Here is a 22596-nt window from a genome sequence, read left to right on the forward strand (position 1 = left end):
AAAAAGGAAAAATTACCAGACCCATAGCTGTCCCTCTGTCTCACTAAGGGGAAAAGATTAGTGCAGGTCTACATTACCTACAAGGAGAAACAGGCTAATTATTAATATATTTTTAAAAAAAGCAACTTAAATCCTGTGATTCATTAAGTCCAAAAGGTTCGATAGTATTTAATATACCTGTATACCCATATACAGTATATTGAAAAAATGTTATGGGGTGTAGTTGCTCTTTTAAAGAACACTTTTGCAGAGTAGTGGGTGGTGACTTTGAAGGGGTACAACTGATGGGTATTTGGATCTAAAAATTTTCATTGAAGCTTTGTTTTTTCTTTCTCTGTCAGACGGTGAAGAGACCTCGTAAGGTGGTCCACTCCATGAAGCAGCCCCCTTCCCCAGGCGCAGACAGTCGGGACTACGCCCCCTCCACCCATTACTATGACGCTGACAACGACAACGGCTGGTACCGTGATGAAGGCCGGGACCACACCATGGACAGCAAAGCATACCTGGACCCCGACTACAGGGGAGGGCGGGACTCCAACCAGAGAGGGAGGAGCCGCGGGAGGAGCCAGGAGAGAACCTCGCCCAGCCCGGACAGGTCCAGGAGAGACGGCAGCCGGGGACGAGCCCTGGACACCAGCGCCGAGCGCCAGAGGTATCACAGCCGAGGCCGCAGCCCCGGGGACAGCTACCGCATGGAGGACAAGTATGAGCGAGGAGAAGGAGGAGGAGGAAGAGGAGGGAGGTATAGGAGCAGGGACCGGCTTAATGACAACCCTCCAACCCCAGAACCTTCCAGAGAGCCACTGGAGAAACCTGTCAACGTCCTGCTGGTGAAGAACAGACCCAGCGAAGGTAAAACACACAAGATCACAATTTTTTCACTCACGATTGAGACTAGGGGTTGAAATTGATAACTAAAAAGTGCAAAGGAAGTGTCAGCATGAAAGGAATTTTTACTTTGTAAAACCTCAGGGAGCTATTTTGATTTATCTATTTTTTATTTATATTTTCCCTTAATTAAAAAAGAAAGTTGCTGGGAACTTGCTGTATTTGATGTTAAAAGTTTCAATTCTGATTAAACCTTTGCTTAAAGCATTTAAACAAAGTTTTGTTTTGTAGTTTGTTATATTCCAAATTCTAAATATTGACAGATTTTTTTGTAAATGCATATCAGTTCCAAATATTAATTATCAGTCTCATTAACTACTAATAATCAGTATTGGTTTTGTTGACTCCTAACTGAGATAGTGATTGTCTTTCATTTGTCTCTCAGTGTCTCTGTAATGCAGTGCATCATTAACTGCAGCCTCTGAATGACCAGAGTTGAGGTGACAGCTGTCTGAACAAAGACTTTGCTAATGACTGATTTAAGGAGAGGACACTTAAAACTTTTGATAAGTGTTGCCCAACAGAAATTAAAGAGCTGCACGCAACAGTTTTAGCAAAAGGTTTCAGTTGTCTCCATGGTAACTAGATCCTATCCTCCAGCCAGCCTGTTTAGTAACATATCATTCCGATCAGTATATGATACATTTCGATAATGTGTGGATGAGTGGATTTGATGGTATTAGTGACTTAATTGAAAAGGAGGATATTTTACTGAGAAGACAACAGGGGCACAAAAATGAGGTGGTCAGTACCAAACAAGGGAACTGCAGGGTGAAAATGTGGTGGTCCAACAAATTTGGGATGAACTCGGTATTTTCAAGTCTGCCAACTGTTTGGATGATTTGGTTTACTGGATCCAGCCCTGTGTTGTTCACACTGGGAGACACGAAACTCTAGCAGATGTGTCAGAGAGGCTTGCTGTGACTTTCTAATGGCATTACGCAGCAAAATATAACAGTGTTCATGATATAACAAAATCCTCCAGAACAACATGACAGGAAAGTGTCACAACACTTTTTCTTTCCAAACACATCACTTATGTCGAGTGACCCACCATAAATTAGGCTTAAGATGGGGCTTATTTCAGGGCTGTTGTTTTAGATATTATCAGATCATGTGATCAAATGTTTTTGTCACTTGAATAACTATAGAGAAAACAGAAGAACACCAGGCACTGTAACACTGGAGATCTAAGAGTGGAGGGTGTTGATCCAACTCTTTGGGTCAGTTTCAAATATTTCAACAATGATCAGAATAATTGCCATGAAATATTTTATAGAAGTTCTTCCATGAAGGATGACTACCAATGACTTTTTCTGATCCCCAAAGTTTTACTTTAGCAACAACAGCAGCTGTGAATGGATCACTTTGAAATGTGGAACAAAAAAAACAAGGGGTCGACTGTTGGCATATTAGATGTTGGCAAAACATTCTATATCATACACCCCTTAATATTTTCAGGGGCTGAATCCGGATATCAGTAATCAAGAAGACAGGAAACAGATATTTGGAACTGAACAGAACTGTATTTACCTCCTATTTTATTAAATAAATCCAGCCTAAAATCTCATAGGTCAGCTGAGATTGGCAGTAACTGTGGTGTGTTGTGTGTTTTGTGTGTGTTTGTAGAGTATGGTCTCCGTCTGGGGAGTCAGATCTTCATCAAACAGATGACCAGCACAGGCCTGGCTGCCAAGGACGGGAACCTGCAGGAGGGAGACATCATTCTCAAGGTGCACACACATTTATTCACAGTGCACTAACACATCCATTACAGATAAGTCATCCAGTACAATGGTTCCTAACCTGGCTGCCTTGGACCTCCCGTGGTTCCTAAGATACATATGAGGGACCAAAACACAGCCTGGCTCTTTAATCAGAGCTGCCGCAGTTTCTCACTCTCTGTATTGTGTATGTTTGTGTGTGTGTGTGTGCGTGTGCAGATCAATGGCACAGTGACGGAGAACCTTTCTCTGCATGATGCTGGGAAGCTGATAGAGAAGTCGAGAGGGAAGCTGCAACTGGTGGTCCAGAGAGACCACCGTCAGATCCTCGTCCGCATCCCGCCCCTCGCAGACTCTGACTCCGATAATGACGGTGAGTTACTGAGCGCTCGGTCTGACCAGCAGGGTTAGAGTTAATCACAGGGATGTTTGCACACAGCAGTCCTGCCAACAGCACACAATGAGGTAACTCAAGGGTCTCCCACAGGTCTGAACCTGGTGCGCCGCGATACAGCAGATGATTCTCCTTATCCCTGTGCTTATTTCGGAGAGCTACAGAGGTCTCGTAGTGTCAGAAATGTTCATTAAATTCAATTTAATCTGTGTGATAACTAATACTTGACCTCATATTACTGAGCTTACAATATGCATGGACTGCTGCAAGTTGATCGTAGCAACATTACCCTACCAAGCCTGAGCTGAAGCAGTTTCATAACTCCACCAACATTTAGGAGAGAGTCTCAGCATAAAAGATGTTGCTCTAAGGTTTACAATAGCATAAGGATTGTTCATTCAGCTGTAAGAATTGACATGCTGTGTAAGACTGTGTACTCACGTGCACTTATTTTAACGGACAGAAGCTATGGGGGTTGAAGTGTGCCACCAGAATAATAATTGATTTTCTTTCAAATAGATTTTTTTTCCTTCTCTAAGATCATTTATTCAGTGATTAACACTTTCCCAGCCAGCGTATTATTATTATTAAGTTGCCAGCCAGCGCCAGCATTTTTGTTCATATTTACTAATCTTTCAAGACTCACTACAATATATTTCCCCCGTGTTCCCTGATGATCTGAATCAGTCACCAATTGTGTCTCTTGTTACTTTTTAAAAATACCCTGCCTGAGAGGCTCTGAAAACCTGCTAAATAGCGAGAAAGTCGGCAAATCAGATGCCCTCTCTTCCTGTTACTTGTCTTGTTGTTATTATCTTGTTGGTTTATCTTTGGACAAGGAAAATCTAAGTGCCCCCTATGGTATAAAAGGAAAAACGGATTGACAGAATATTTCATCAGTGGCGGAGAAGAGTTGTGTTATAAATGACAGAAAATCTCGTCAATGACAGGGAATGTGTTAATCAGATTTAGGTTATGCTGTTAAAAAAGTAATTCACAATTATTCAGTTCAGTTTTATAGTTGCAATATTCAACACAACATACTATGAAAACCGTCATGGTAATAAACACATTTTAAAAAACAATCACTTAGAAACATGTACACCAAAGGTTGACTGTTCAAGAGTCTGAAAGCTTCAGTACATTTTCTCCTGAATCTCTTGGATGTAAAGCAGAGTTTTTTAACCTCCACCCAATGTGCAACTCTTCACAGAGAAGGAAGTATCTCTGTTAATGACCAGAGCCTAAAAGAGAGATGGAAGAAGTGAGCAGCCACATAAACTGTTTTTCTTTCTATTTACCGCAATAACCAGTGCCCACAATAAGATATTATCACAATACTTAAGTCACAATACAATGTTATAGCGATTTTAAGCTTGTTGCAAAATGATGAGTATTGGGATAACATATATTGCTATTTATAACCTTTCAACAGTTGATTTATCTAATGACATTTAGTTACTGCAGCAAAATGTATCTGAAAAAGCAATGATTTTATCATTCTAGCGGGCTACCAAACGGTTAATTAATCTTTGTAATGTTAATAATTTATGTATTTAAAAAAACAGTACTTGCCGTGCTTGCATGGATACCATTTTGCCACGCAAACATATCATGATGCTATGCTGTACCAATTTTTTTTACCCCCACCCCTAGTAGTCAGGCTACCAAACCTATCTGTGATACATGTGAATGTGGCAGATGTTCCATAACTGTTGCAAAAACCTGGTAAATAACTTTGTGTGAAAATAAAAAAAAAATAAATCTCAGATTAGCCAACTTCTAAGATTGATCAATTAAAATTTTCCAGAGAATACAGTACAGAGAAATGTAAACTCTTTCACATTCTCAAGTTGTTTCCTGGTCATTTGTCCTTTTCTGAAATCTATGATCATCTCTTTATTTAAGTGTTGAGTTGAAGATTGCTATTTATAGTTTTATTATTATCATCACCAGCCCGCAATATTAAAAATACTCCATCCTACATAGAAATTGAATTATAAGTTGATTTGACAGTTTCTGGTGATAGTGTTGGCAAATAAAATATGGTAAGTGGTACAGATCTTTCACAGTAAAACTAATAAAGCCATGGAGAAAAAGTAACCCTGAGGAGTCCCGGCATTAAAGTGTTAATGGCAGTTGCATTACTTTAGTACAATTAATGTGGGTTACAACTTTTAACTTTCACTATCCAGGCATGCTGACATTAGAATGTTAGAACGTGCCCCAGATTTGGTAATGTTTAACTGAATGTGCAAAGTAACAAGTAAATTAAGCTATCAGATAAATGTAGTGGAGTAAAAAGTACAGTATTTTTATCTGAAATTTAGAATTGAGAATTAAGGAGCAGAAAATAGAAATATTTAGTAAAGTAGTTGAGTAAACAAGTTACTTTCCACCACTGATCTTAGTTAAGGTTGTATAATAACCTGTGTGCACCTTTGTCAGAATGCACAATAAATATCCTAAATTAATTTTGTTCGATGATAATGAGAAATTGGACTGGGCCAAAGTATGGGCTTGTTTTATTTGTAAAGCTTTGAAAAATGGCCAATATAGACTGAATAATCCACAATCCATAATCAGTTTATTTGATGCATATCAAATCCGAAGGCATACAGAATAAACTATTCATGTGTTTTTATAATTTGTACATCTGGTCTCACACCTGTATACATGGAAGCTGATAGTCTGCTGTGTAAACCTGTTTGGGCTGGGCGTGATGCCAGACACTGATACCAGATACACAGACCCCGCCATCATGCCAGCAGTACAAGGAGCAAAAACCTAAGTATTTCTTTGTTACTAGATGATCATAAAAGTTTGAAATTAAGGTAAGGCATGAGTTCTCCCTTAACTTTAATGTTGGGGTTTAGGCAAATATCAGGTTAATAAATAGTGCTTTAGGCTACGGTTTTGCTACCTTAACCAACAAGTGATGAGACGACTCTGACGAGCTTACAACACGTATCAGCCACACAACACTCTGTGACACAGGACATAATGGGTGAAACATTGCTATTTATGGACACCCATGTAGAGTTATTTATTTATTTTTTTAAAGATTATTTTTTGGGGCTTTTATTGCCTTTAATCGATAGGACAGTGTGAGCGTGAAAGGGGTGGGGGGGGTGGGGGCATGCAGCAAAGGGCCCAGGCCAGGGCGCCGCTCTATCCACTGAGCCACCAGGCACCCCATGGAGTGTTATTTAACCATTTGCTTCCTGTCCTACAGTAATAGCAAGAAACAAAATTAATTAACAAAACAAAAATGCACTCAACTTCTGGAAGAATTTGTCGCCATTAAGTTATTTATCAATGAATAAATGCATGAAGACAAAGTAGAAAAAGTACTTTGCATTTTTATGAAATTAGCACATTATTTAGTCTGTCAATTATTAAATGAATGAATGAATACACAAATGCAATGTTTTAATAGCATGTCTAATGAGTTTTAATTAACCAATAAAAAAAGTAAGGATTATTTCTTGTGGCACACTTGAGCCTCCGTACAAAACCCAGTATAACGAATGGAAGGAGTTTTTTAATGAAAGCAAGGTGTCCATTGGCATTATTTCAACTGTTTCCTGGGGACATCAGGTTACAATCATGTGTACATAGACACATACAAAGGTTGAAAATATCTGGCATTTAAACAGCTAAAAATACCACACAAAATTAAGCAGTGTAAAGTTTCGTCTTGCAGCTGCTCAGCTCTTGGGTGTCACTGAAAAGAGAGAGGTCAGCGGCAGGTCAGGATTTAATCAGGACCTCACTGTGGGCTGAGAGGTTCTTATTAAAAAAACCTCCAGCCTGATTGGAAACTGAACTGATCATATTGCTATAAAAGTGCGATCCCTGTCATAGCTCAAAAGTGCAATCTTTGTCTGTGTTTTCTCTTCCAGATAATATGTCATACTTTTAGATGAAGGACCATCCAAGACACAGCATGTGTAACACTCTGTTGCCTTTCTCTAAGCTGTAAAACGGCTGTGACCCAACCTGACTAAGTTGTAAAGCTTTCACACCTTTTGCACCTCTCTTTATACTGCTCGTAATCTTTTCACTTTTTAATACATGATTCATTTTCCTGAATAAATAAACACATTTTAATCACATTATGTACTTTGAACTGTGTGATCATTAAATATAGAAGTTGAATAATGCCAGTGGAAGACGTTGGTAAGCTATGTGCTTTATTTGACTCTATTGTCTGAATCATGATGTTGCAGGGTGATGATTTATTTTTGTGAATACAGAATGTTGCATGTCAAAGCGTGGCTCGTAAAGTGGGTAAGATGTTTGTTGAATTTCAGTGTAATAACATATTAATGATTTGTCCTAACAGTGTAGAACTTCGCCGTTGTCTGTCCAGGTGGTACAACAGAACTCTCCTCACCTCCCTGTTGTCTCCTGCTGCATTTCCACTTCACACAATCTCTCATTCCATACTCATACATCTCGCTGCACTGACAGGCTCGCTGTAATTCACTGACAGCCCTAGCCTGGAGCCTGGAGATAGTGTGTGCAGATGACACTCCTGGCTGCACTTGTTAACCTCTGAGTGGAGCGTGTGCTCACCTAATGCTACGATCAAGAAAGGGTCAAACAGAGACAGTAATTCTCATCTAACATTTAAAAAAACTGTTCTGGGGTGGTGGTTCTCCTTTATTTTTCTCAACAATTTCCCCAGGAAGTTTCAAGGGAATTGTAATTTTGCTCTAGCTACAGAGGAAGGAAATTATGAATAATGTTCTGAAACACAATGCATAATAAAGGGAAACTTGTTTTCTATTCTAGACCCCAATTTTCATTCATTTTCAGTTTTTCTAGTCTAGACTAGTTTTTATTGGCTTTTATGCATTTATTGATGGGTCAGACTGAGCATAAAAGGGGGAGAGAAAGCAGGTGACATGCAGCAAAGGGCCGAGGCCAGTATCGAACCCGCAGCTGCTGTGGCGAGGACGTAGCCTTAGTACATGGGACGCCAGCTCTACCAACTGAGCTACTGGGCGCCCCCTAGAAAGATGTTTGTACTGTTCATAGCAAAGTCTGTGAATCATCATCATCAGTTTTGTTAAGACTTTTTCAGAATAATGTTGACTCAACTCTCTTTCCTAATGTTTTGGGTGCAGTGTCCAATACAGCAACACCAAAGGATTTGCATACAATCCAAAATCACTTAAGTTTAGTAACTGTGTTGTGATGCCAATAGGGAGCAATGGAGCAGCTGACTCTGACGGTGTATGTGTCTGTGATTGTGATGTTTGAGTGTGTGGGTTGGTAGTTGGAGTCTGGATGTCTAGGAGGAGATGAAGAGGTCATGTTCACCCCACAGATACACCCCTACCACTCACTACAACACTGACTAACAACTAAACAGCCACTCAGTAGTAAATCTGTGTAAAATGGACAGAAGTTGTTTAGAAAAAGCAGCAATAAATTGGCTGTTTTTGCTGCAGTGGCCATGGACAAATACTTAAAACAAGATTAAAGATGTTAAGCTCCCCCAGCAGCTGCAATGATCATTACACCCCACATTATGGGAGTGCCAGATAAAAGAGGATTTAGCTGTTCTTAAGCCTCACAGTTGTGGTGCCACCTGAGGGGAGTAGTAGAGGAAAGGTCATGGAGTTGTTAAAATGAAAGGGCTTTATCCTTTGAGTAACATGGATCTACTCATCTGTCTGTTGTATTTTGGTATTTCCTATATAGAAGACTATATAGAGGACTTTTTTTTTTTTTAACTTTTATTACAGTGAGCAACTTGGATGCCATTGTTACTTTGACAGACTCTGAGTGCCTCTTGTATTCTGATTAATGTCATTTTAAAATATGTAAGAATGTATTGATATTTTTCTAGTTTTAAAAAGAAAACAGAAAACAAAATATGTCAAAAATCTTCCACAAACCCCATGCATTACTACCAATGTCTTCTAGGGGTCCACTGGTCCTGTTGAGAGACAGTGGTGTATAGGTATCTGTCTTTAGCCCATTTGTTCAACTACTTGTTTGATTTTAGATATTTCCACAATAGATTAAAACTGTTTGCCAAAAGTTTTTTAGTACTAGACAGATTAGCAATTTAGTGGCAATGATGGCACTTGGGGGAAGGTTAGAGGGTGCCCAGTTGCTGAAAGAAAATTCTGGCATGTTATGTTTCTACAAACCAAGCTGCAAAGTAGACCACCATTCGACATCAACAAACAACAAAACCATTTTTAGCAAGTCACCAGTGTGTCTTCCAGGTGCTTTTTTACCACCAAATATGGATGCTTTACAGCAACCTGTTGCTGTGTTTCCACAAGAGATACGGTGATGAAAAGTGGTTGTTTTGAACCAATTTTTCAGTCCCTTGGGGATAAGGAATATCCAACTGTCCTGTCTGTTGTGAAAATATCTTGCAGTGGAGTGTTTGATGCACGCACAGGTGGATAGACCAGCCCATATTGCCATCCTTAGGTCCCACCTCTAGTTGACAGACAAAGAAAAATCTTGAATTGATTAGTTCTTTGTGATAGAGTCTTTCACACCAGCACACTGTCCAAACTTGATGTTGACATAAATGAATGATGGATGTTGTTTTTGACATATTTGGCTGACACTTGCCCATATCAGGTTTGACACATTATCCTCACTTTACTCTTGTTTCTATGTCTGTCTCTCTCGACCGCTATCTTGTCTTGTCTCTGTCTGTCTTCCATTTTCAATGTCTCATTGGCGCTTTTCAAACTCCATCACCTCTGGTTACAGCCCTGCATGCAGATTGTCTCACTAACCCTAATCCAACTAATTATCACGTACTAGGTCTCACCACGTGAAACATGGCTGTGCCAGACCCCCAGCTGATACCCCACCGCCTCTCCCTCGCGAGCAATTATTTCTTTTTGTCTGCTGGTTTGTGATGTTTTGTTGTCTTCAGGGGAACAGATTTCTTGGCACTCTTCCCTCGCTTGTCCTCTTTCACCTGAGTCGTCAAATGTTGCTTCTGTTTCTGGTTTCTTGGTGTACCGGCTTCTGTTAAAGCCCCAGGCTTACAGCAGTGCAATGTGTGTCACACTCAGGCGGATAAAAGCAGCAAAATCAAAGATTCTGCCACCCATGTTCACTTCAAATGCAAAAAAAAAAAAAAAGAAAAAAATCACAGGGACTGAATGAAAGCCAGACACTGTCTGTGGAGAGCAGGGCTGGGTAAGCACTTTGGACCAGCTTGTTCTAAAGCAGTACAGATACTCCCATGAGGCCAGAACTGCCCTCTTACTTGCATTGCGGAGGTTTCTTCATTGATCTTCAGAAAGCATTTCTTGAAAGTTTCTGAACATGAATTCATCTTACTAATTCTCTTTAAGTTGCAATCCTTTAGACATATATTTTGTCAAACTTTACTTATGACAAGTTGTCAATATCCTTCAATGTATTTGCATCCATCTGTCCTTCCTTTACCACTTATCAAGGAAGTCCTGGCTATCGCAAGGTGTTCCCTGACCAGATGGATCATGATCCATCCAGTATGTTCTAGGTCCACCCAAGACAGGCATCACTGAGGCGTCTTTATCAGTTGCCCGAACTTTCCCAAGAGGCCCACTTCAATGCAAACGAGCAATGACTACTGCAAGCTCTGTCCAGATGTTCGATTTACCCACCCTGTCCCTTCAGGCATCAGTAAGCTTTAAACAAAGTGCTTGTCAGGTTGCTGAACAGCATCTGAAACCTTAGAGGAGCTGGGGTTTGAACTCTTAAGCCCTCAATTTTTTATTCTACACAACAAATTCTGCTGGAAAATGGTGGATTGCCCCTCTGGGTTTGGAGAAAGTTGCTGCCCCAAGTGAAGGAATTAAAGTATCTTGGGTTCTTGTTCACTGGTGAGGGTAACATGGAGGATGAGATAGATAGGTGGTTTGGCGTGGCGTCAGCAGTGATGCGGGTGTTGCACCCAAATGTTGAAGAGGGAGCTGAGCCAGAAGGTAAAGCTCTTGATTTACCAGTCCATCTATGTTCCGACTCATACCTATGATCATGAACTTTGGATAGTGACCAAAACAATGAGATTGCGGATATAAGCGGATGAAATGAGTTTCCTCTGTGGGATGGCTGGCCTCAGACTTAGAAATAGGACGAGGAGCTCAGACATATAGAGGAAGCCCACAGTAAAGCCACTGCTCCTTTGCATTGAAATGGGCCACTTGAAGTGGTTTGGGCATCTGATCTTTTTGGACTTACTGGGGGCAGTGGGTGTCAGGTGGCCTGAAATTCCAACTCTGGTCACAACACCAAAATCACCTCAAAGGCAGACACAGTTCTTAAGGACTTTTTCTGCCCATATTGTTCTAAATTCCAAAACAAACATCACAAGTGTTGCCAAACCAAACAGGATCTTAACTATAGAGTATTAGACCCATTGCTAATCATACATACATCATATGGAAGTGGCTTTTCAAAGTGGAATGGTGTGAATGGAAACCAATGGATGCTTGGAAGATAGGAAAATGACATAAAAACTTTGAGTGCTTTCATAAAAAATCTGAAGAATGATGCTGGTTTCTGGAATTCAGTTGGAGTATAAACTGCTTTAATTCTGAGCACTGAGCTGTGGCACCAGGGTTTGTCCTCAAAACTGACCAAAAAAAATCTCTAAGAGTGTCCTCACCCTGTCCCAGGTGATAATATGCTGGTGTCAGGCCTACCTGAGGCAACCTTTCTCTACTGCTACTGCTGGTGGTGGTGGTGGTTCTGCTGCTGCTGGTGGTGGGGAATTTAACTTGAAAGAAGTCTCTGGGTCTAAGGGAGATGTCTGTCTGTTTTTTCTGTCTGTCTGTCAGACATATCAGAGATGGAGTCATACCATTCCTATTCTCCCCCAGAGGAGAGGAGGTCCCGCCAGTCTGACCTGTCCTCCCACTCTTCCAATGAAAGAGAGAACCCAAGGTAGGACGGATGGAAGCTTATATAGAAGAGTTGAAATTAACAAAATGCAAAACCTGAAACAACTGTCTTCCACTTTTGATGCACAAAAACTGCTCAGAGTGACCCAAGGAACTTGAAAAGGAGCTCAAGGTGTCACCCTGGTGCATCACGTGCCGGTACCCCAAAGGTGCCCCCAGTCCTCTTTGGGGCCTCTTTGAATCAATCTTGGTTCTGACCTGTCAAGGTATGGACACAGGACCTCTTGTTGTGTCTTGTGGTGTCTGGCACTGATGCATTGGCGGCGGATCCTTTGAGACCCATGTGTTGCTGGATGGGATATCGGCACATTCCACAGATGCTCAATCAAATTGGGATCTGGCTAATTTGGAGGACACGTTGATGCTTTAAGTTCTTTGTGGTGCTCTTTGGGCCATTCCTGAGCAGTTTTTGCAGTGTGGCATAGTGTGTTGTTGTGCTGGTGGAACCACCACTGTGACTGGGGAGTGCAGATGCATTCGTTGGGTGGCAAGTGGCATTCACATGCATGCCAGGACCCAAGTATTCCCAGCAGAACTTTGCATTGTAACAAGATGACCAATAATGTTCACTTCACCTGTCAGTGGTTCTTATGTTTTGGCTGATCAGTGTATGTGAGGTTTTGTTGTAATCTCGTCCACTTCCTGCACTACACAAGCTAATTTGCCATGCTCATGCTTTAATCAGTAGCTGCAAAACTTTGTAGTCTCTTTAGAGCTTCTCATCCTTTTTGTGTGTTTGTGTTTGCATGTGTATGTAACAGGGAAGAGCCAATGAGGACAGCCAAGATGTCAGCCATGGCCTCCCCATTCAGAGTACCTGAAGACCCCCAGGCCCCAGCTGAGCTGAACAAAGACACACCACACATTGAGGAGCCTCCAGGTTATCAATTACAGCACTAAACAACCTCATTCTACCATGGCAGGGTCACATTTACAATACCAGACACACAACCATAAATTACATCTATCTTGTTTGGCTGGATATAAGATAACTTGTTCTTTAAATAAACAACTCAGTTGCCAGAATAAATGTTGGCATTGTACGTTTCTGCAGGCCATGGATATGTTATGTTTTTATGTTATTACGTTGCGGATATGTTGAAACTTTACATTTCTTTACTTTTTAACAAAACTGTGGTTAACGTGGTTAGATTTAGGCACAAAAACTACTTGGTTATGGTTAGGATAAGATCATATTTGGCTCCCGCTTTTGGAGGGCACAATCCCAGCTGGAAACACAGTAACTAGTGGCTAAAACACAACAGGTTTTGTTGTTTGTTGGTCTTGCTACTGGTAAGCAGCTGAGTAAGAGTACATGAGTAGGCCAGTCCGGTTCTTTTGGTCAATGTTAACTTTTTCAAGTAATAGTAATCCCGGAGAGGGAGTGACCTGACATATTCAGAAAGACTTGTATCTTCCTCTCTCTATACAAAAACAAGCCAGCAAAACTTGCTAGCTAGTGCTAGCAAGTGCATCTGTCAAGTGCATCTGTCGAGAATTGTTTTGCCTCCAGTGAAGCCCCGCCGATCAAAAAACATCATTCTGTTTACTAAGCGTAAAAGGTTTTATTAAAAGCAAAGCCTTTCGCATCACACAGTCCTTTGATCCGCTACATCAAAAGTATTGATTAGTGCAGCTTTGAGGTCAAATCTCAGCACAGACTTTGTGCTAAATAATGGATACAAATAATTTAAGCATGGTCATCGTATTTTTGATTGTAAACATGTAAAGCTATATACTGCTGTTTCAATATTTGACCATCTCAAGGAAAATCTGTGTCAGCTTTGGCCCTCTAAACTCTGACTGTCATTTCTGCATCAGTTGTTTTCTCGAGAAAAAGGCTGCCTTATGGTCAACTCCAAATCTTCAATATACATTTACTTTTACCGACATAACATGTTGCTATAGGTATAAAGATATTATCACTGACCCTGATGTTCTTATCTACAGCTGCTGTTACAACCACACCCAAAATTCTCCTCAGACCAAGTCCAGAAGACGAGAAAATATACGGGTGAGACTGTCTTTTTCTCTCCTCACAGCTCTCTATACTTTGACTCTTGCTGTTTTGTTTTCTCCCAATATTTTTTTATTCATAATCACATGAAAATATACTATATAATATAATATATGAGAACAAAAAAAGAGATGTGATGTCCTCACATCCTCAGTACATAACTCCACTCTAACCCATACTAGATTTAAGGTTCATTTGCACAAAAACAAAACCACAGAAATACAACAATAAAAGAAAAAACAAGCTGTGCAAGTGGATTTGGGAACCCCCAAGGGCTTATAAGGTATCCCAACACATTAAGCACAATAAGCAAATGAAAAATAAGCAATGTAAATTGACCAAAAAAATTAATAAATAATAATACTAATTGTGCAAATTTGATGAGTGTAAGGTATGCATCATGTCTCCAGGCACTGAATAAATTTAACACAACAATGAAGCCTTGGCTTGAGCCTTGGCATTTAAAACAGTAAGTGCTGCAGAAACTGGCTTCAGCTCGACTCACTGTTGTACTGTTTGATAATCATGTAAAAAAATAAAAGTGATGCATCACAGCGCAGCTATTTGTGTCTCAAATTAGTTTCTTGTTCAGTAGGAGGTGAATGCAGTCAGGTGGATTTTAGGCTGTGGTTGAAATAATGATATGATGCATAAAGTCCTCCTACACAACCCCACAGCAGCATGTAGCGATGTCACTTCTCTCCAGACTAAAGGTCAAACCATTACTGTACTCAGCAGCTGCTGAGTTCACTCTGCTCTGCCCACCATACAGTGGGTGCTGTACTAATTGCCATATAACCTGTTCTCACTGGCATCTTTTAGTGATGCGCAGGGGCACTCTATATTGTCTGTATGTGACACACAGCTGAAACAAACTGTAACACGTGATAAATGTTGTTAACAGTCCTGGTTAGGTTAAGGCAGCAACACTTGTTGGTTAGGCTTTGAACAAAGATCATGTTTTGGGTTAATAAGAATGTTTGTTGGGTAACGTATCTTGATGTAAAAGTGTCACTTGAGTGATATCAGTGCACAATGATTGTATGTAAGATATGTAACGTTATGATAAAAGACCAGTGACTTTTGGTTTCACACAGGACACTGAACTGTTGTGTCCCGGGTGAAAGTCCTGCTTTGTTTGACCCTCCTGCCCTACGCAGACTTTCTCGCTCTTTATACTATGTCAGTTTCTCTCTGGAGTTACTTTAAAGGAGCTCTTTATGAGACGACTGGTGCTTCTAATAAAATAGCTAAAGGATGCCATTGTCAATATCACTTGTGCAGAGGCTTGACAGCTTGTATCAATGTTGACCTAGGGGTGAAAACTGGCTGTTAGTATACAAAAACTCACATACTTTAGTTAGTTAGTTTGTTAGTATACAAAAACTCACATACTTTAGTATCTTGTACTAACAAGCAATGGTGGAAGAAGTATTCATAGTCTTTACTAATCAAAGGAGGATAAATATATTGTAAAAATACTCAAATTCGTACTGGTGAAACTACAAACGTACCATCAGAAATTCTTAAAGTCCTTATTATGCAGAAAATGCCTTCTTTGGTGCATTTTACGCCTCTGTGGTGGCAATATGTTATAATATGCAATATGCAATATGTTTTCAGATTCTTCGTCCTTCTGCTAGTCTGTTCGTCCATTCATCCTAACCTCGTAAATGTGATACCTCAAGAAGCCTCAAGGGAATATCTTCAATTTCAGTACAAATGTTCTTTAGGACTTGAGGACAAACCGATTAAATTTTTGTGGTTAGAGGTCAAAGGTCAAGGTCACTGTGCCCTTGCATCCATCTCATTCTTGTGGATATAATATCCCACAAACACCGTGAGGGAATTTCTTCAAATTTGACACAGACTTTCACTTGGATTTAACAATGAACTGATTCGATTTTGGTGGGCAAAGGTCAAGGTCACTGTGACCTTGCTTCTATCTCATTCTCATGAAAGCAATGTTTTAATAACCTCTTGAGTAAATTTCTTTAAATTTGACACAAATGGGGCGCCTGGTGGCTCAGTGGATAGAGCGGTGCCCCATGTGCAGAGGCTATGTCCGCGGCCGCTGGTTCGAGTCCGGCGTCAGCCCCTTGCTGCATGTCTCCCCCTCTCTGTGTACCCCTTTCCCGCTCACACTGTCCTATCAGTTAAAGGCAATAATAGCCAAAAAAAAATTGACACAAATGTCCACTTGAACAGATTAGAATTTAGCATTCAAAGGTTAAGGTCACTGTGACCTTGCGTCCATCACCAATATCTCAAGAAGGCTTTGAAAGCAATGTCTTGAGAACACCATGAGAATTTGGCACAAATGTCCTTTAGGACGCAAGAATCAACTGATTAACATTTGGTGGTCCAAGAGTAAAGGTCAAGTTCACAAAACATGTTTTTGGCAATTTATATCCTAAACGTCCAAGATCAACTTTACTGTGACATCCTATTGTCCTGCAAAAACACAGTTCTGGCCATTACTCTTTATTGTATCTCAGAACCAAAATGGGAGACATTTGGTAGATGCTGAATTGGAGCTTATATAGTGACTAGGAGCATTAGGCTCCTCCCTTTTAGATTTTGGTGGGTAAAGGTCAAAAGTCAAAGTCATTGTGAACTTGCAAAGTGAAAGTGGGATAAGCTACAGTATTTCAGTACAAATAAATCTCCCATCCATTTTCCCCACAGACTATTATGTGACATTAACCTCTTCTGGCTAAGTCATCAGTACAGTCCAGTTGTCTGCTGCATACACAGGGGAATGAATAACTTTCTCGTAAATAAGCAGTGTTGTTCTAACTCTTACATCCCGATTCTCACACAGCAGCTGCACATCATCACAGCTGATGTGACTGTGTATATCTTTTTCAGTCAGCAGTGGAGGAGATGAGGCTGCTGAAGTAGGGGATCCAGGTTTCCATAAAAGGTAGAAGATAATCATAGAAGCAGGAGAAGTTAACTAAGACAGAAAGAAACGTAAAGATGACAGTGTAGAGAAAAACAATCTGCTGCTAAAATCAGCTCACTTTTAAATTCTGGGTCAGTTGTGGGCGTTTTGTTCTCAACTGCAATGATGAAGTGCTTGGAATTTGCTTCTGCTTTGAGTCATGCCTCTGGCTGGCTTCCTTTCCATGGCAAAGATGTCTCATGGGTATTGTCGTATTCAGAGCCACAGTTTCTCGTTCACAAAGTTGAAATACACAAAATGTTTACATGTTGTTTTGCATACTGTGATGTTCACATCTATCAAAGGCAAACACTTGCACTGTGGGATTTTTAGCAACAAGTAGAGTGCATTCCAGTGTTTACAGACAGTAAATATTGTGTACTACAGTATACAGCAAAAGGGAGTAATTTCAGACACAGCACATATTGATGGCTATGATATGCAAGTTTAAAGGGTAACTTTGATAGTTTTCAGTCTGAACCCTATTTCGCAATTTTTTGTGTCTAAGTGACAAACCACTTTTTATATTTCACTTGGGTATACGGTTTATGACTGTGTGACTGTGCGGCGCTGACATACCACCGCTGCACTTTTTAGACTAAGAAATACACAATAGAATCCCACAAAATGTTAAGAAGGAAATAATATTCTTACACCTTAAACAGAGAAATATGAATGCACACCTTTTGAAGTCAACTTTCTCTTGGTCATTGAAGACTGTCAAGGCTCAACTGCGTCATTAACTCAACAGGAAACACACGCCATTCAAACTCGACAGAAACAACAACAATAAATAACTCCATCTTGGTTGCCCCTGTTCAACAATCACCAGCTCCAGTTTGGTCAAAATAAATCCTCAACTCACCAAGTTAGATGTAAAAAACATGCCGTCGGGGCGGCCTCTAGCGGCCCTTTGCTGCATGTCATTCCCCCTCTCTCGCCCACATTTCCTGTCTTTCTACAGCTGTCCTATCAATAAAGGGAAAAATCCCCCAAAAAGTAATCTTAAAAAAAACCCAACATGCCGTTATGACCCACGGCCTCTCTCTGCCTGCTGACGCCAGCTGTTCTTCTCCTTCCACCAATAGGTGTCGTGGTGTCTTTCAGCTCAGCTGCCTGTTCCACCAGTAGGGACCAGAGACTGAGCGCTGGTGGCACGTGCTGTCCACTACATGCAATGAGTTTAATAGAAAGAGGAGCAGCTAGAAATATAGCTATAGCAAAGTCATTGCAGTAGTTTTTCAGGCACAGTTGTGGTACGTACTGCCCAGTAAAACAGGTGCACAAGACTCAAATGACAGTTTATGCAGGTATGCAAGGCTGGACAGTAATGGGATATACAATGTAAATGTAACTGATACACATTCCACAGGACTTTTGAACATTTAACATTTTCAAGGAAAATGCAAAATGTGTGCATTTGCTTTTCTCTCATGTGTTCATACACCTGGCCCATGTTGTTAATGGAAGCTGTATGTTCCCTCCTGCAGGCCCAACACAGTGATGGTGAACTTCCAGAAGGGAGACAGTGTTGGGCTGAGGCTGGCAGGAGGGAATGATGTAGGCATCTTCATTGCTAGTGTTCAAGAGGGCAGTCCTGCTGAGGAAGAGGGCCTGCGCATCGGAGATCAAATCCTAAAGGTAAACCACTCCAGCCAGAATTAATTTCCATTTCAACAAACAACAATAAGCCACAGTTCAAATTACAATGTAATGTGGGTTTACAGGAAAAATGTGTGTGTAGTAAACAGTGCTATTATTGTGTCCTTTGTTTGTTGAAGGTGAACAATGTGGATTTTCAAGGAGTAGTGAGAGAGGAAGCAGTGCTCTTCCTGTTGGAGATTCCTAAAGGTGAAGTGGTCACCATCTTGGCACAGAGCAAACCTGACGGTAAAACACTTCCTCCACAGATTCATTATCAGAGCTACATTTGTCATGTTGATAAAACTTCATCATCAAAAACACAGTTGAACTTTGACCAACAATACACCTCTTTTTTGATCTTATAAAGGAGCCGTCTGGCATCCAGTGCCATCATCAGACCAATTACTTCATTTTTATGCCATGCTGACGATAGCTGTATCGCAATACAAAAACCTCGAAGACATTTCTTCAAATTTGGCACAAACGTCCATTTTGACTTTACGATGAACTGAAACAATTTTGGTGGTCATAAATCAAAGATCGAGATCACTGTAACCTTGCATCCGTCTCATTCTTGCAAACCTGATATCTCAAGAACATCTTGTGGGAAATTCTTCAAATTTGACACAAACATCCACTTGGACTCAAGAATGAATTGATCAGAGTGTGGTGGTCATAGGTCAAGGTTACTGTGATGTCACTAAACATGTGACTAAACACTAAAGAAACTCAAGAATTCATGTGCTAATGATGACAATATTTCACACAAATGTTTAGTAGGATATAATGATGAAGTGATGACATTTTACACCCAAAAGGTCAAAGGTCAACTTCCCTATGACATCAAAATGTTCTGCAAAAACACTTTTCTAGCCATTACCCCACGTCATATCTCAGGAACAGAAGGGAAGACATTTATTCAGATACTGAATTGGTGAATCTGATCTTGGGTGCTCATTGTCCAGATCATCTGTAGTGGGGGAAGATGCACGTTTTCGCAGACATGGATGTTAACTGCCACTTAAATGGTTTGCAAAGGCACAGAGGTTATACAAGACATAAAATATATATAGCAGATTATAATGAAATTTAATAAACACATTCATGCTCCCCAGAAGATGAACCCTACTTATTTTCAGCCCCCTAGAAGCTTTCTTCTTGCGTCTCTTTGGGCCAGTATGTTCAAATTACTTAAAAAGATACATATCACACATGTACAAATAAGTCATTAAAAGGAAAAGCTGTCCTATAAAAATATGCTTTAATTTAAAAACGGGCAATGTGTTAGCAAGTCTAATCTCCACAGAGCATACCAGAACATAGGGGCCCTGATGGCAAAATATCTCATAATTCAAAAAATTTTAAGGATTTTCATAAAGTTTACTGAACATATTCATGCTGTTTTACAATTTTAAATCCTTTTGCTGCACACACACTGTCATGCTGCCCCAAATACTCACCAGAGCACCAAATGTGGAATAATCTGCTGCTGAAAATAGTCCCCAAAACCTCAGTTTTTGAGTAACATTTGTCAAAATCTACAAAGAGCAGCCGTTTTAGGACAATTTTTAACTCATTTTATTGTTGCTTTTAAATTTTTAAATCTGCAATAGGAACCAATGAACTTGGAGCTGAGAGACACAGATAGGGGTTGGTGGGGGAATAAGCAAAGTAGTTGTTGACATGCTAGAATGATAGAAGGTGTTAATCTGAGTAATTTTAATTGACTCAATTGTAGGTGTGATAGGAACTTGTGGAACACCACAGAACTCAGTGTGCTCTCCCACAATGCACTGCCAGCTGTCACACTCACACCTCAGGACCATAGTCTCTCAGTCTCTCTCTCTCTCTCTCCCTCACACACATTTTCTGTTGCTTCCATTTAATGATGGAGATACCAGCTTGGTCCCCCAAGGCTTTTAGACCAGATCAGGCTAGTTTTGGTTCAGCCAACCATGACACACATGGGCACATGCCTCCAACTGTGTTACATAATCCGCACATTGCCCCCTTGAGCTTGTGGCTCTGAAGAAAAGGGGGCTTTGGCCTTTTTAGTGGATAAATCTATTTATAAAGCAAAGACACATCACACTGACCTGATATGAAAACTGTGTGACTCTTCTCTGCCCGGCACTGTTAAAAGGACATTTAAGGTCATTGGAGTGAGTTGTCAGGCCCCATTAAAAAAAAATGTGGTAGTGGATGAGATAAGAAAGGTCAGGGTGGTGACTAGAAGGTTTATTTTCGGCTGGAAGGAATTTTGGATGTGGTTAATTTCATATGTTAAGCCAAATCCAATCCATATAAGGTCCTCGTGAGCAGAGTAAGACCAACCATTTTGACTTTAGCTCAGGTTTTTGTTAGTCAGTGGCACAATCGCTTTCTGCTGCCTCAAAGTAGCAATACCCCAACAATGCACCTGGCCACACCTTATTTTAAGACCTATGCGCCCATGGGCGCACAGATGGGAGCAAGCATATTTTCTACTTCCTGGATTCCCACAGTCATGGAAAATCTGGAAAAGTTGTAAAAATATCACATATATCACAATATCTCATTTTCCAGCCTGGAAATGGCATAGACTTAGTAATAAGTATTTAATGTTTTGGAAAAGTCATGGAACTTTGTTTTGTGTCATAAAAGTAATTGTTACCGCAGTCTTCTGCAGAAAACCTCCCATATCCAATTCCAAGGCTTTAAAAGCATGTGCCTAAATTCTGAAGTTGCACCATTGCTTTCCAGACTTGCATCCAGAAATTACTTAGTAAGCTAATGCACTGAGAATACACTGATAGTAAAATCATTTTTATTTTCCTTTATGCTATACAATAAGTGCTTGTAACCCTAACCCTAACCCTGTAGTTTTAATTGCTTTAAGTCAAAATTAACAAAGTAACCAACTATAAAAGACTGGTTAAGGTTGCTGATTTATTTTCATAGATTAATTATAATAGATTAACATTTAGAATCAAGTATACCATACAGTTCTATACATTGTGAATAGTCTCAGAAATTTTAGAATGGGTCCTTGAAAAGTTCTGAAAAAGTTTGTAAACCCTGTTTAACGTGGGTTCTGACTGTGAAAATAACAACTGCATTGGCCTGAAGTTGACAATTACAATGGCGCTGTGCTGAGCCCGTAATAGTTTTGCCTGATATATAGTTTGGCAGTGTTTTGAGGGTTGCAGGAGAGTGTCATCTGCACAGCAGTGGTATGATATACCTTGAAATGTACTAATTTTCTGCCCAAAGACACTATACTGTCACTGGGCCCGTAACCTGGCGGGGTCGTGGGGGCGCTGCATTGCTGAATGCATCACCAACTGACTTCATTTCTGGCAGTCATGGGCTAGGGCCTGAGTTTCAGCAAAGCTTATTTCCGTCCACTCCGTGATATTGTCCTCCTACTTCTTTCACTGTCTGCCTCGTCTCCTTTTCCCCCGCGCTATTCTCTGAAGGATGGTCTCAGGGGTTCTGTGAGATCTTGTCGGAGTCAGGTCAGGGGGTGCTCTACCCTGCTACTGGTACCATGTAACCCAGTACTGCCTAACACATGGTGGTGTTAATGTGGCAACACAGGGTGTTTGACTTACATGATGGAGGCACTGGCCATGGTGGAAGAGGTCGAGAAGACCTTAAAAGCCATGTGTTCATAACCAAGGCAAACTACCTAAATGGAGGAACTCAGCTGTGGTCAAGGCATGGAAAGGGATGGGCCCCGCAAAGCTACTCCTGCCCAAGACATGCCACATGAAAGAGATGATCAAGGATATACACTGTAAACAAAATAGGGCCAAGGATAAAACCTTAGGAAAACACTACAAGTTGTCCTTATATTTACAGTCTAATAACATTCAACAACTGACTGAACAAACTCACAAGAGTAGCTTGTATGAATCGTATGGATTCTTTCTTGACTGGAAATAGTCAAACAGTCTAGCTCATAGCATCCTGTAAAACCTCCAAAATGTTGATTTGTACTTTGGTTTTTGCACGGATTAAACTAATGAGATGCAACTGTTTAATTTGTGGTTGAG

At 40.5% G+C, this 22596-nt stretch overlaps 1 protein-coding gene across 4 annotated transcripts in view; it reads left to right on the forward strand.

The window, feature by feature from the left end:
• tjp2b (tight junction protein 2b (zona occludens 2)) overlaps window positions 1-22596 on the forward strand; it is a 101706-nt gene that overhangs the window by 57436 nt on the left and 21674 nt on the right. For all 4 annotated transcript variants that reach the window (XM_042487996.2, XM_088077201.1, XM_042487995.2 and 1 more), the window contains exons 5-12: window positions 342-855; window positions 2521-2624; window positions 2835-2988; window positions 11829-11934; window positions 12713-12831; window positions 13902-13965; window positions 18406-18556; window positions 18697-18805. In XM_042487996.2, the coding sequence (XP_042343930.2) occupies window positions 342-855; window positions 2521-2624; window positions 2835-2988; window positions 11829-11934; window positions 12713-12831; window positions 13902-13965; window positions 18406-18556; window positions 18697-18805 (1321 nt within the window). The remainder of the gene's footprint in view (window positions 1-341; window positions 856-2520; window positions 2625-2834; window positions 2989-11828; window positions 11935-12712; window positions 12832-13901; window positions 13966-18405; window positions 18557-18696; window positions 18806-22596) is intronic.

Source organism: Plectropomus leopardus, chromosome 4 (assembly GCF_026936395.1).
Source record: "Plectropomus leopardus strain MGB_pleo_1.0 chromosome 4, ASM2693639v1, whole genome shotgun sequence".
In the NCBI taxonomy this organism is placed as follows: Eukaryota; Metazoa; Chordata; class Actinopteri; order Perciformes; family Serranidae; genus Plectropomus; species Plectropomus leopardus.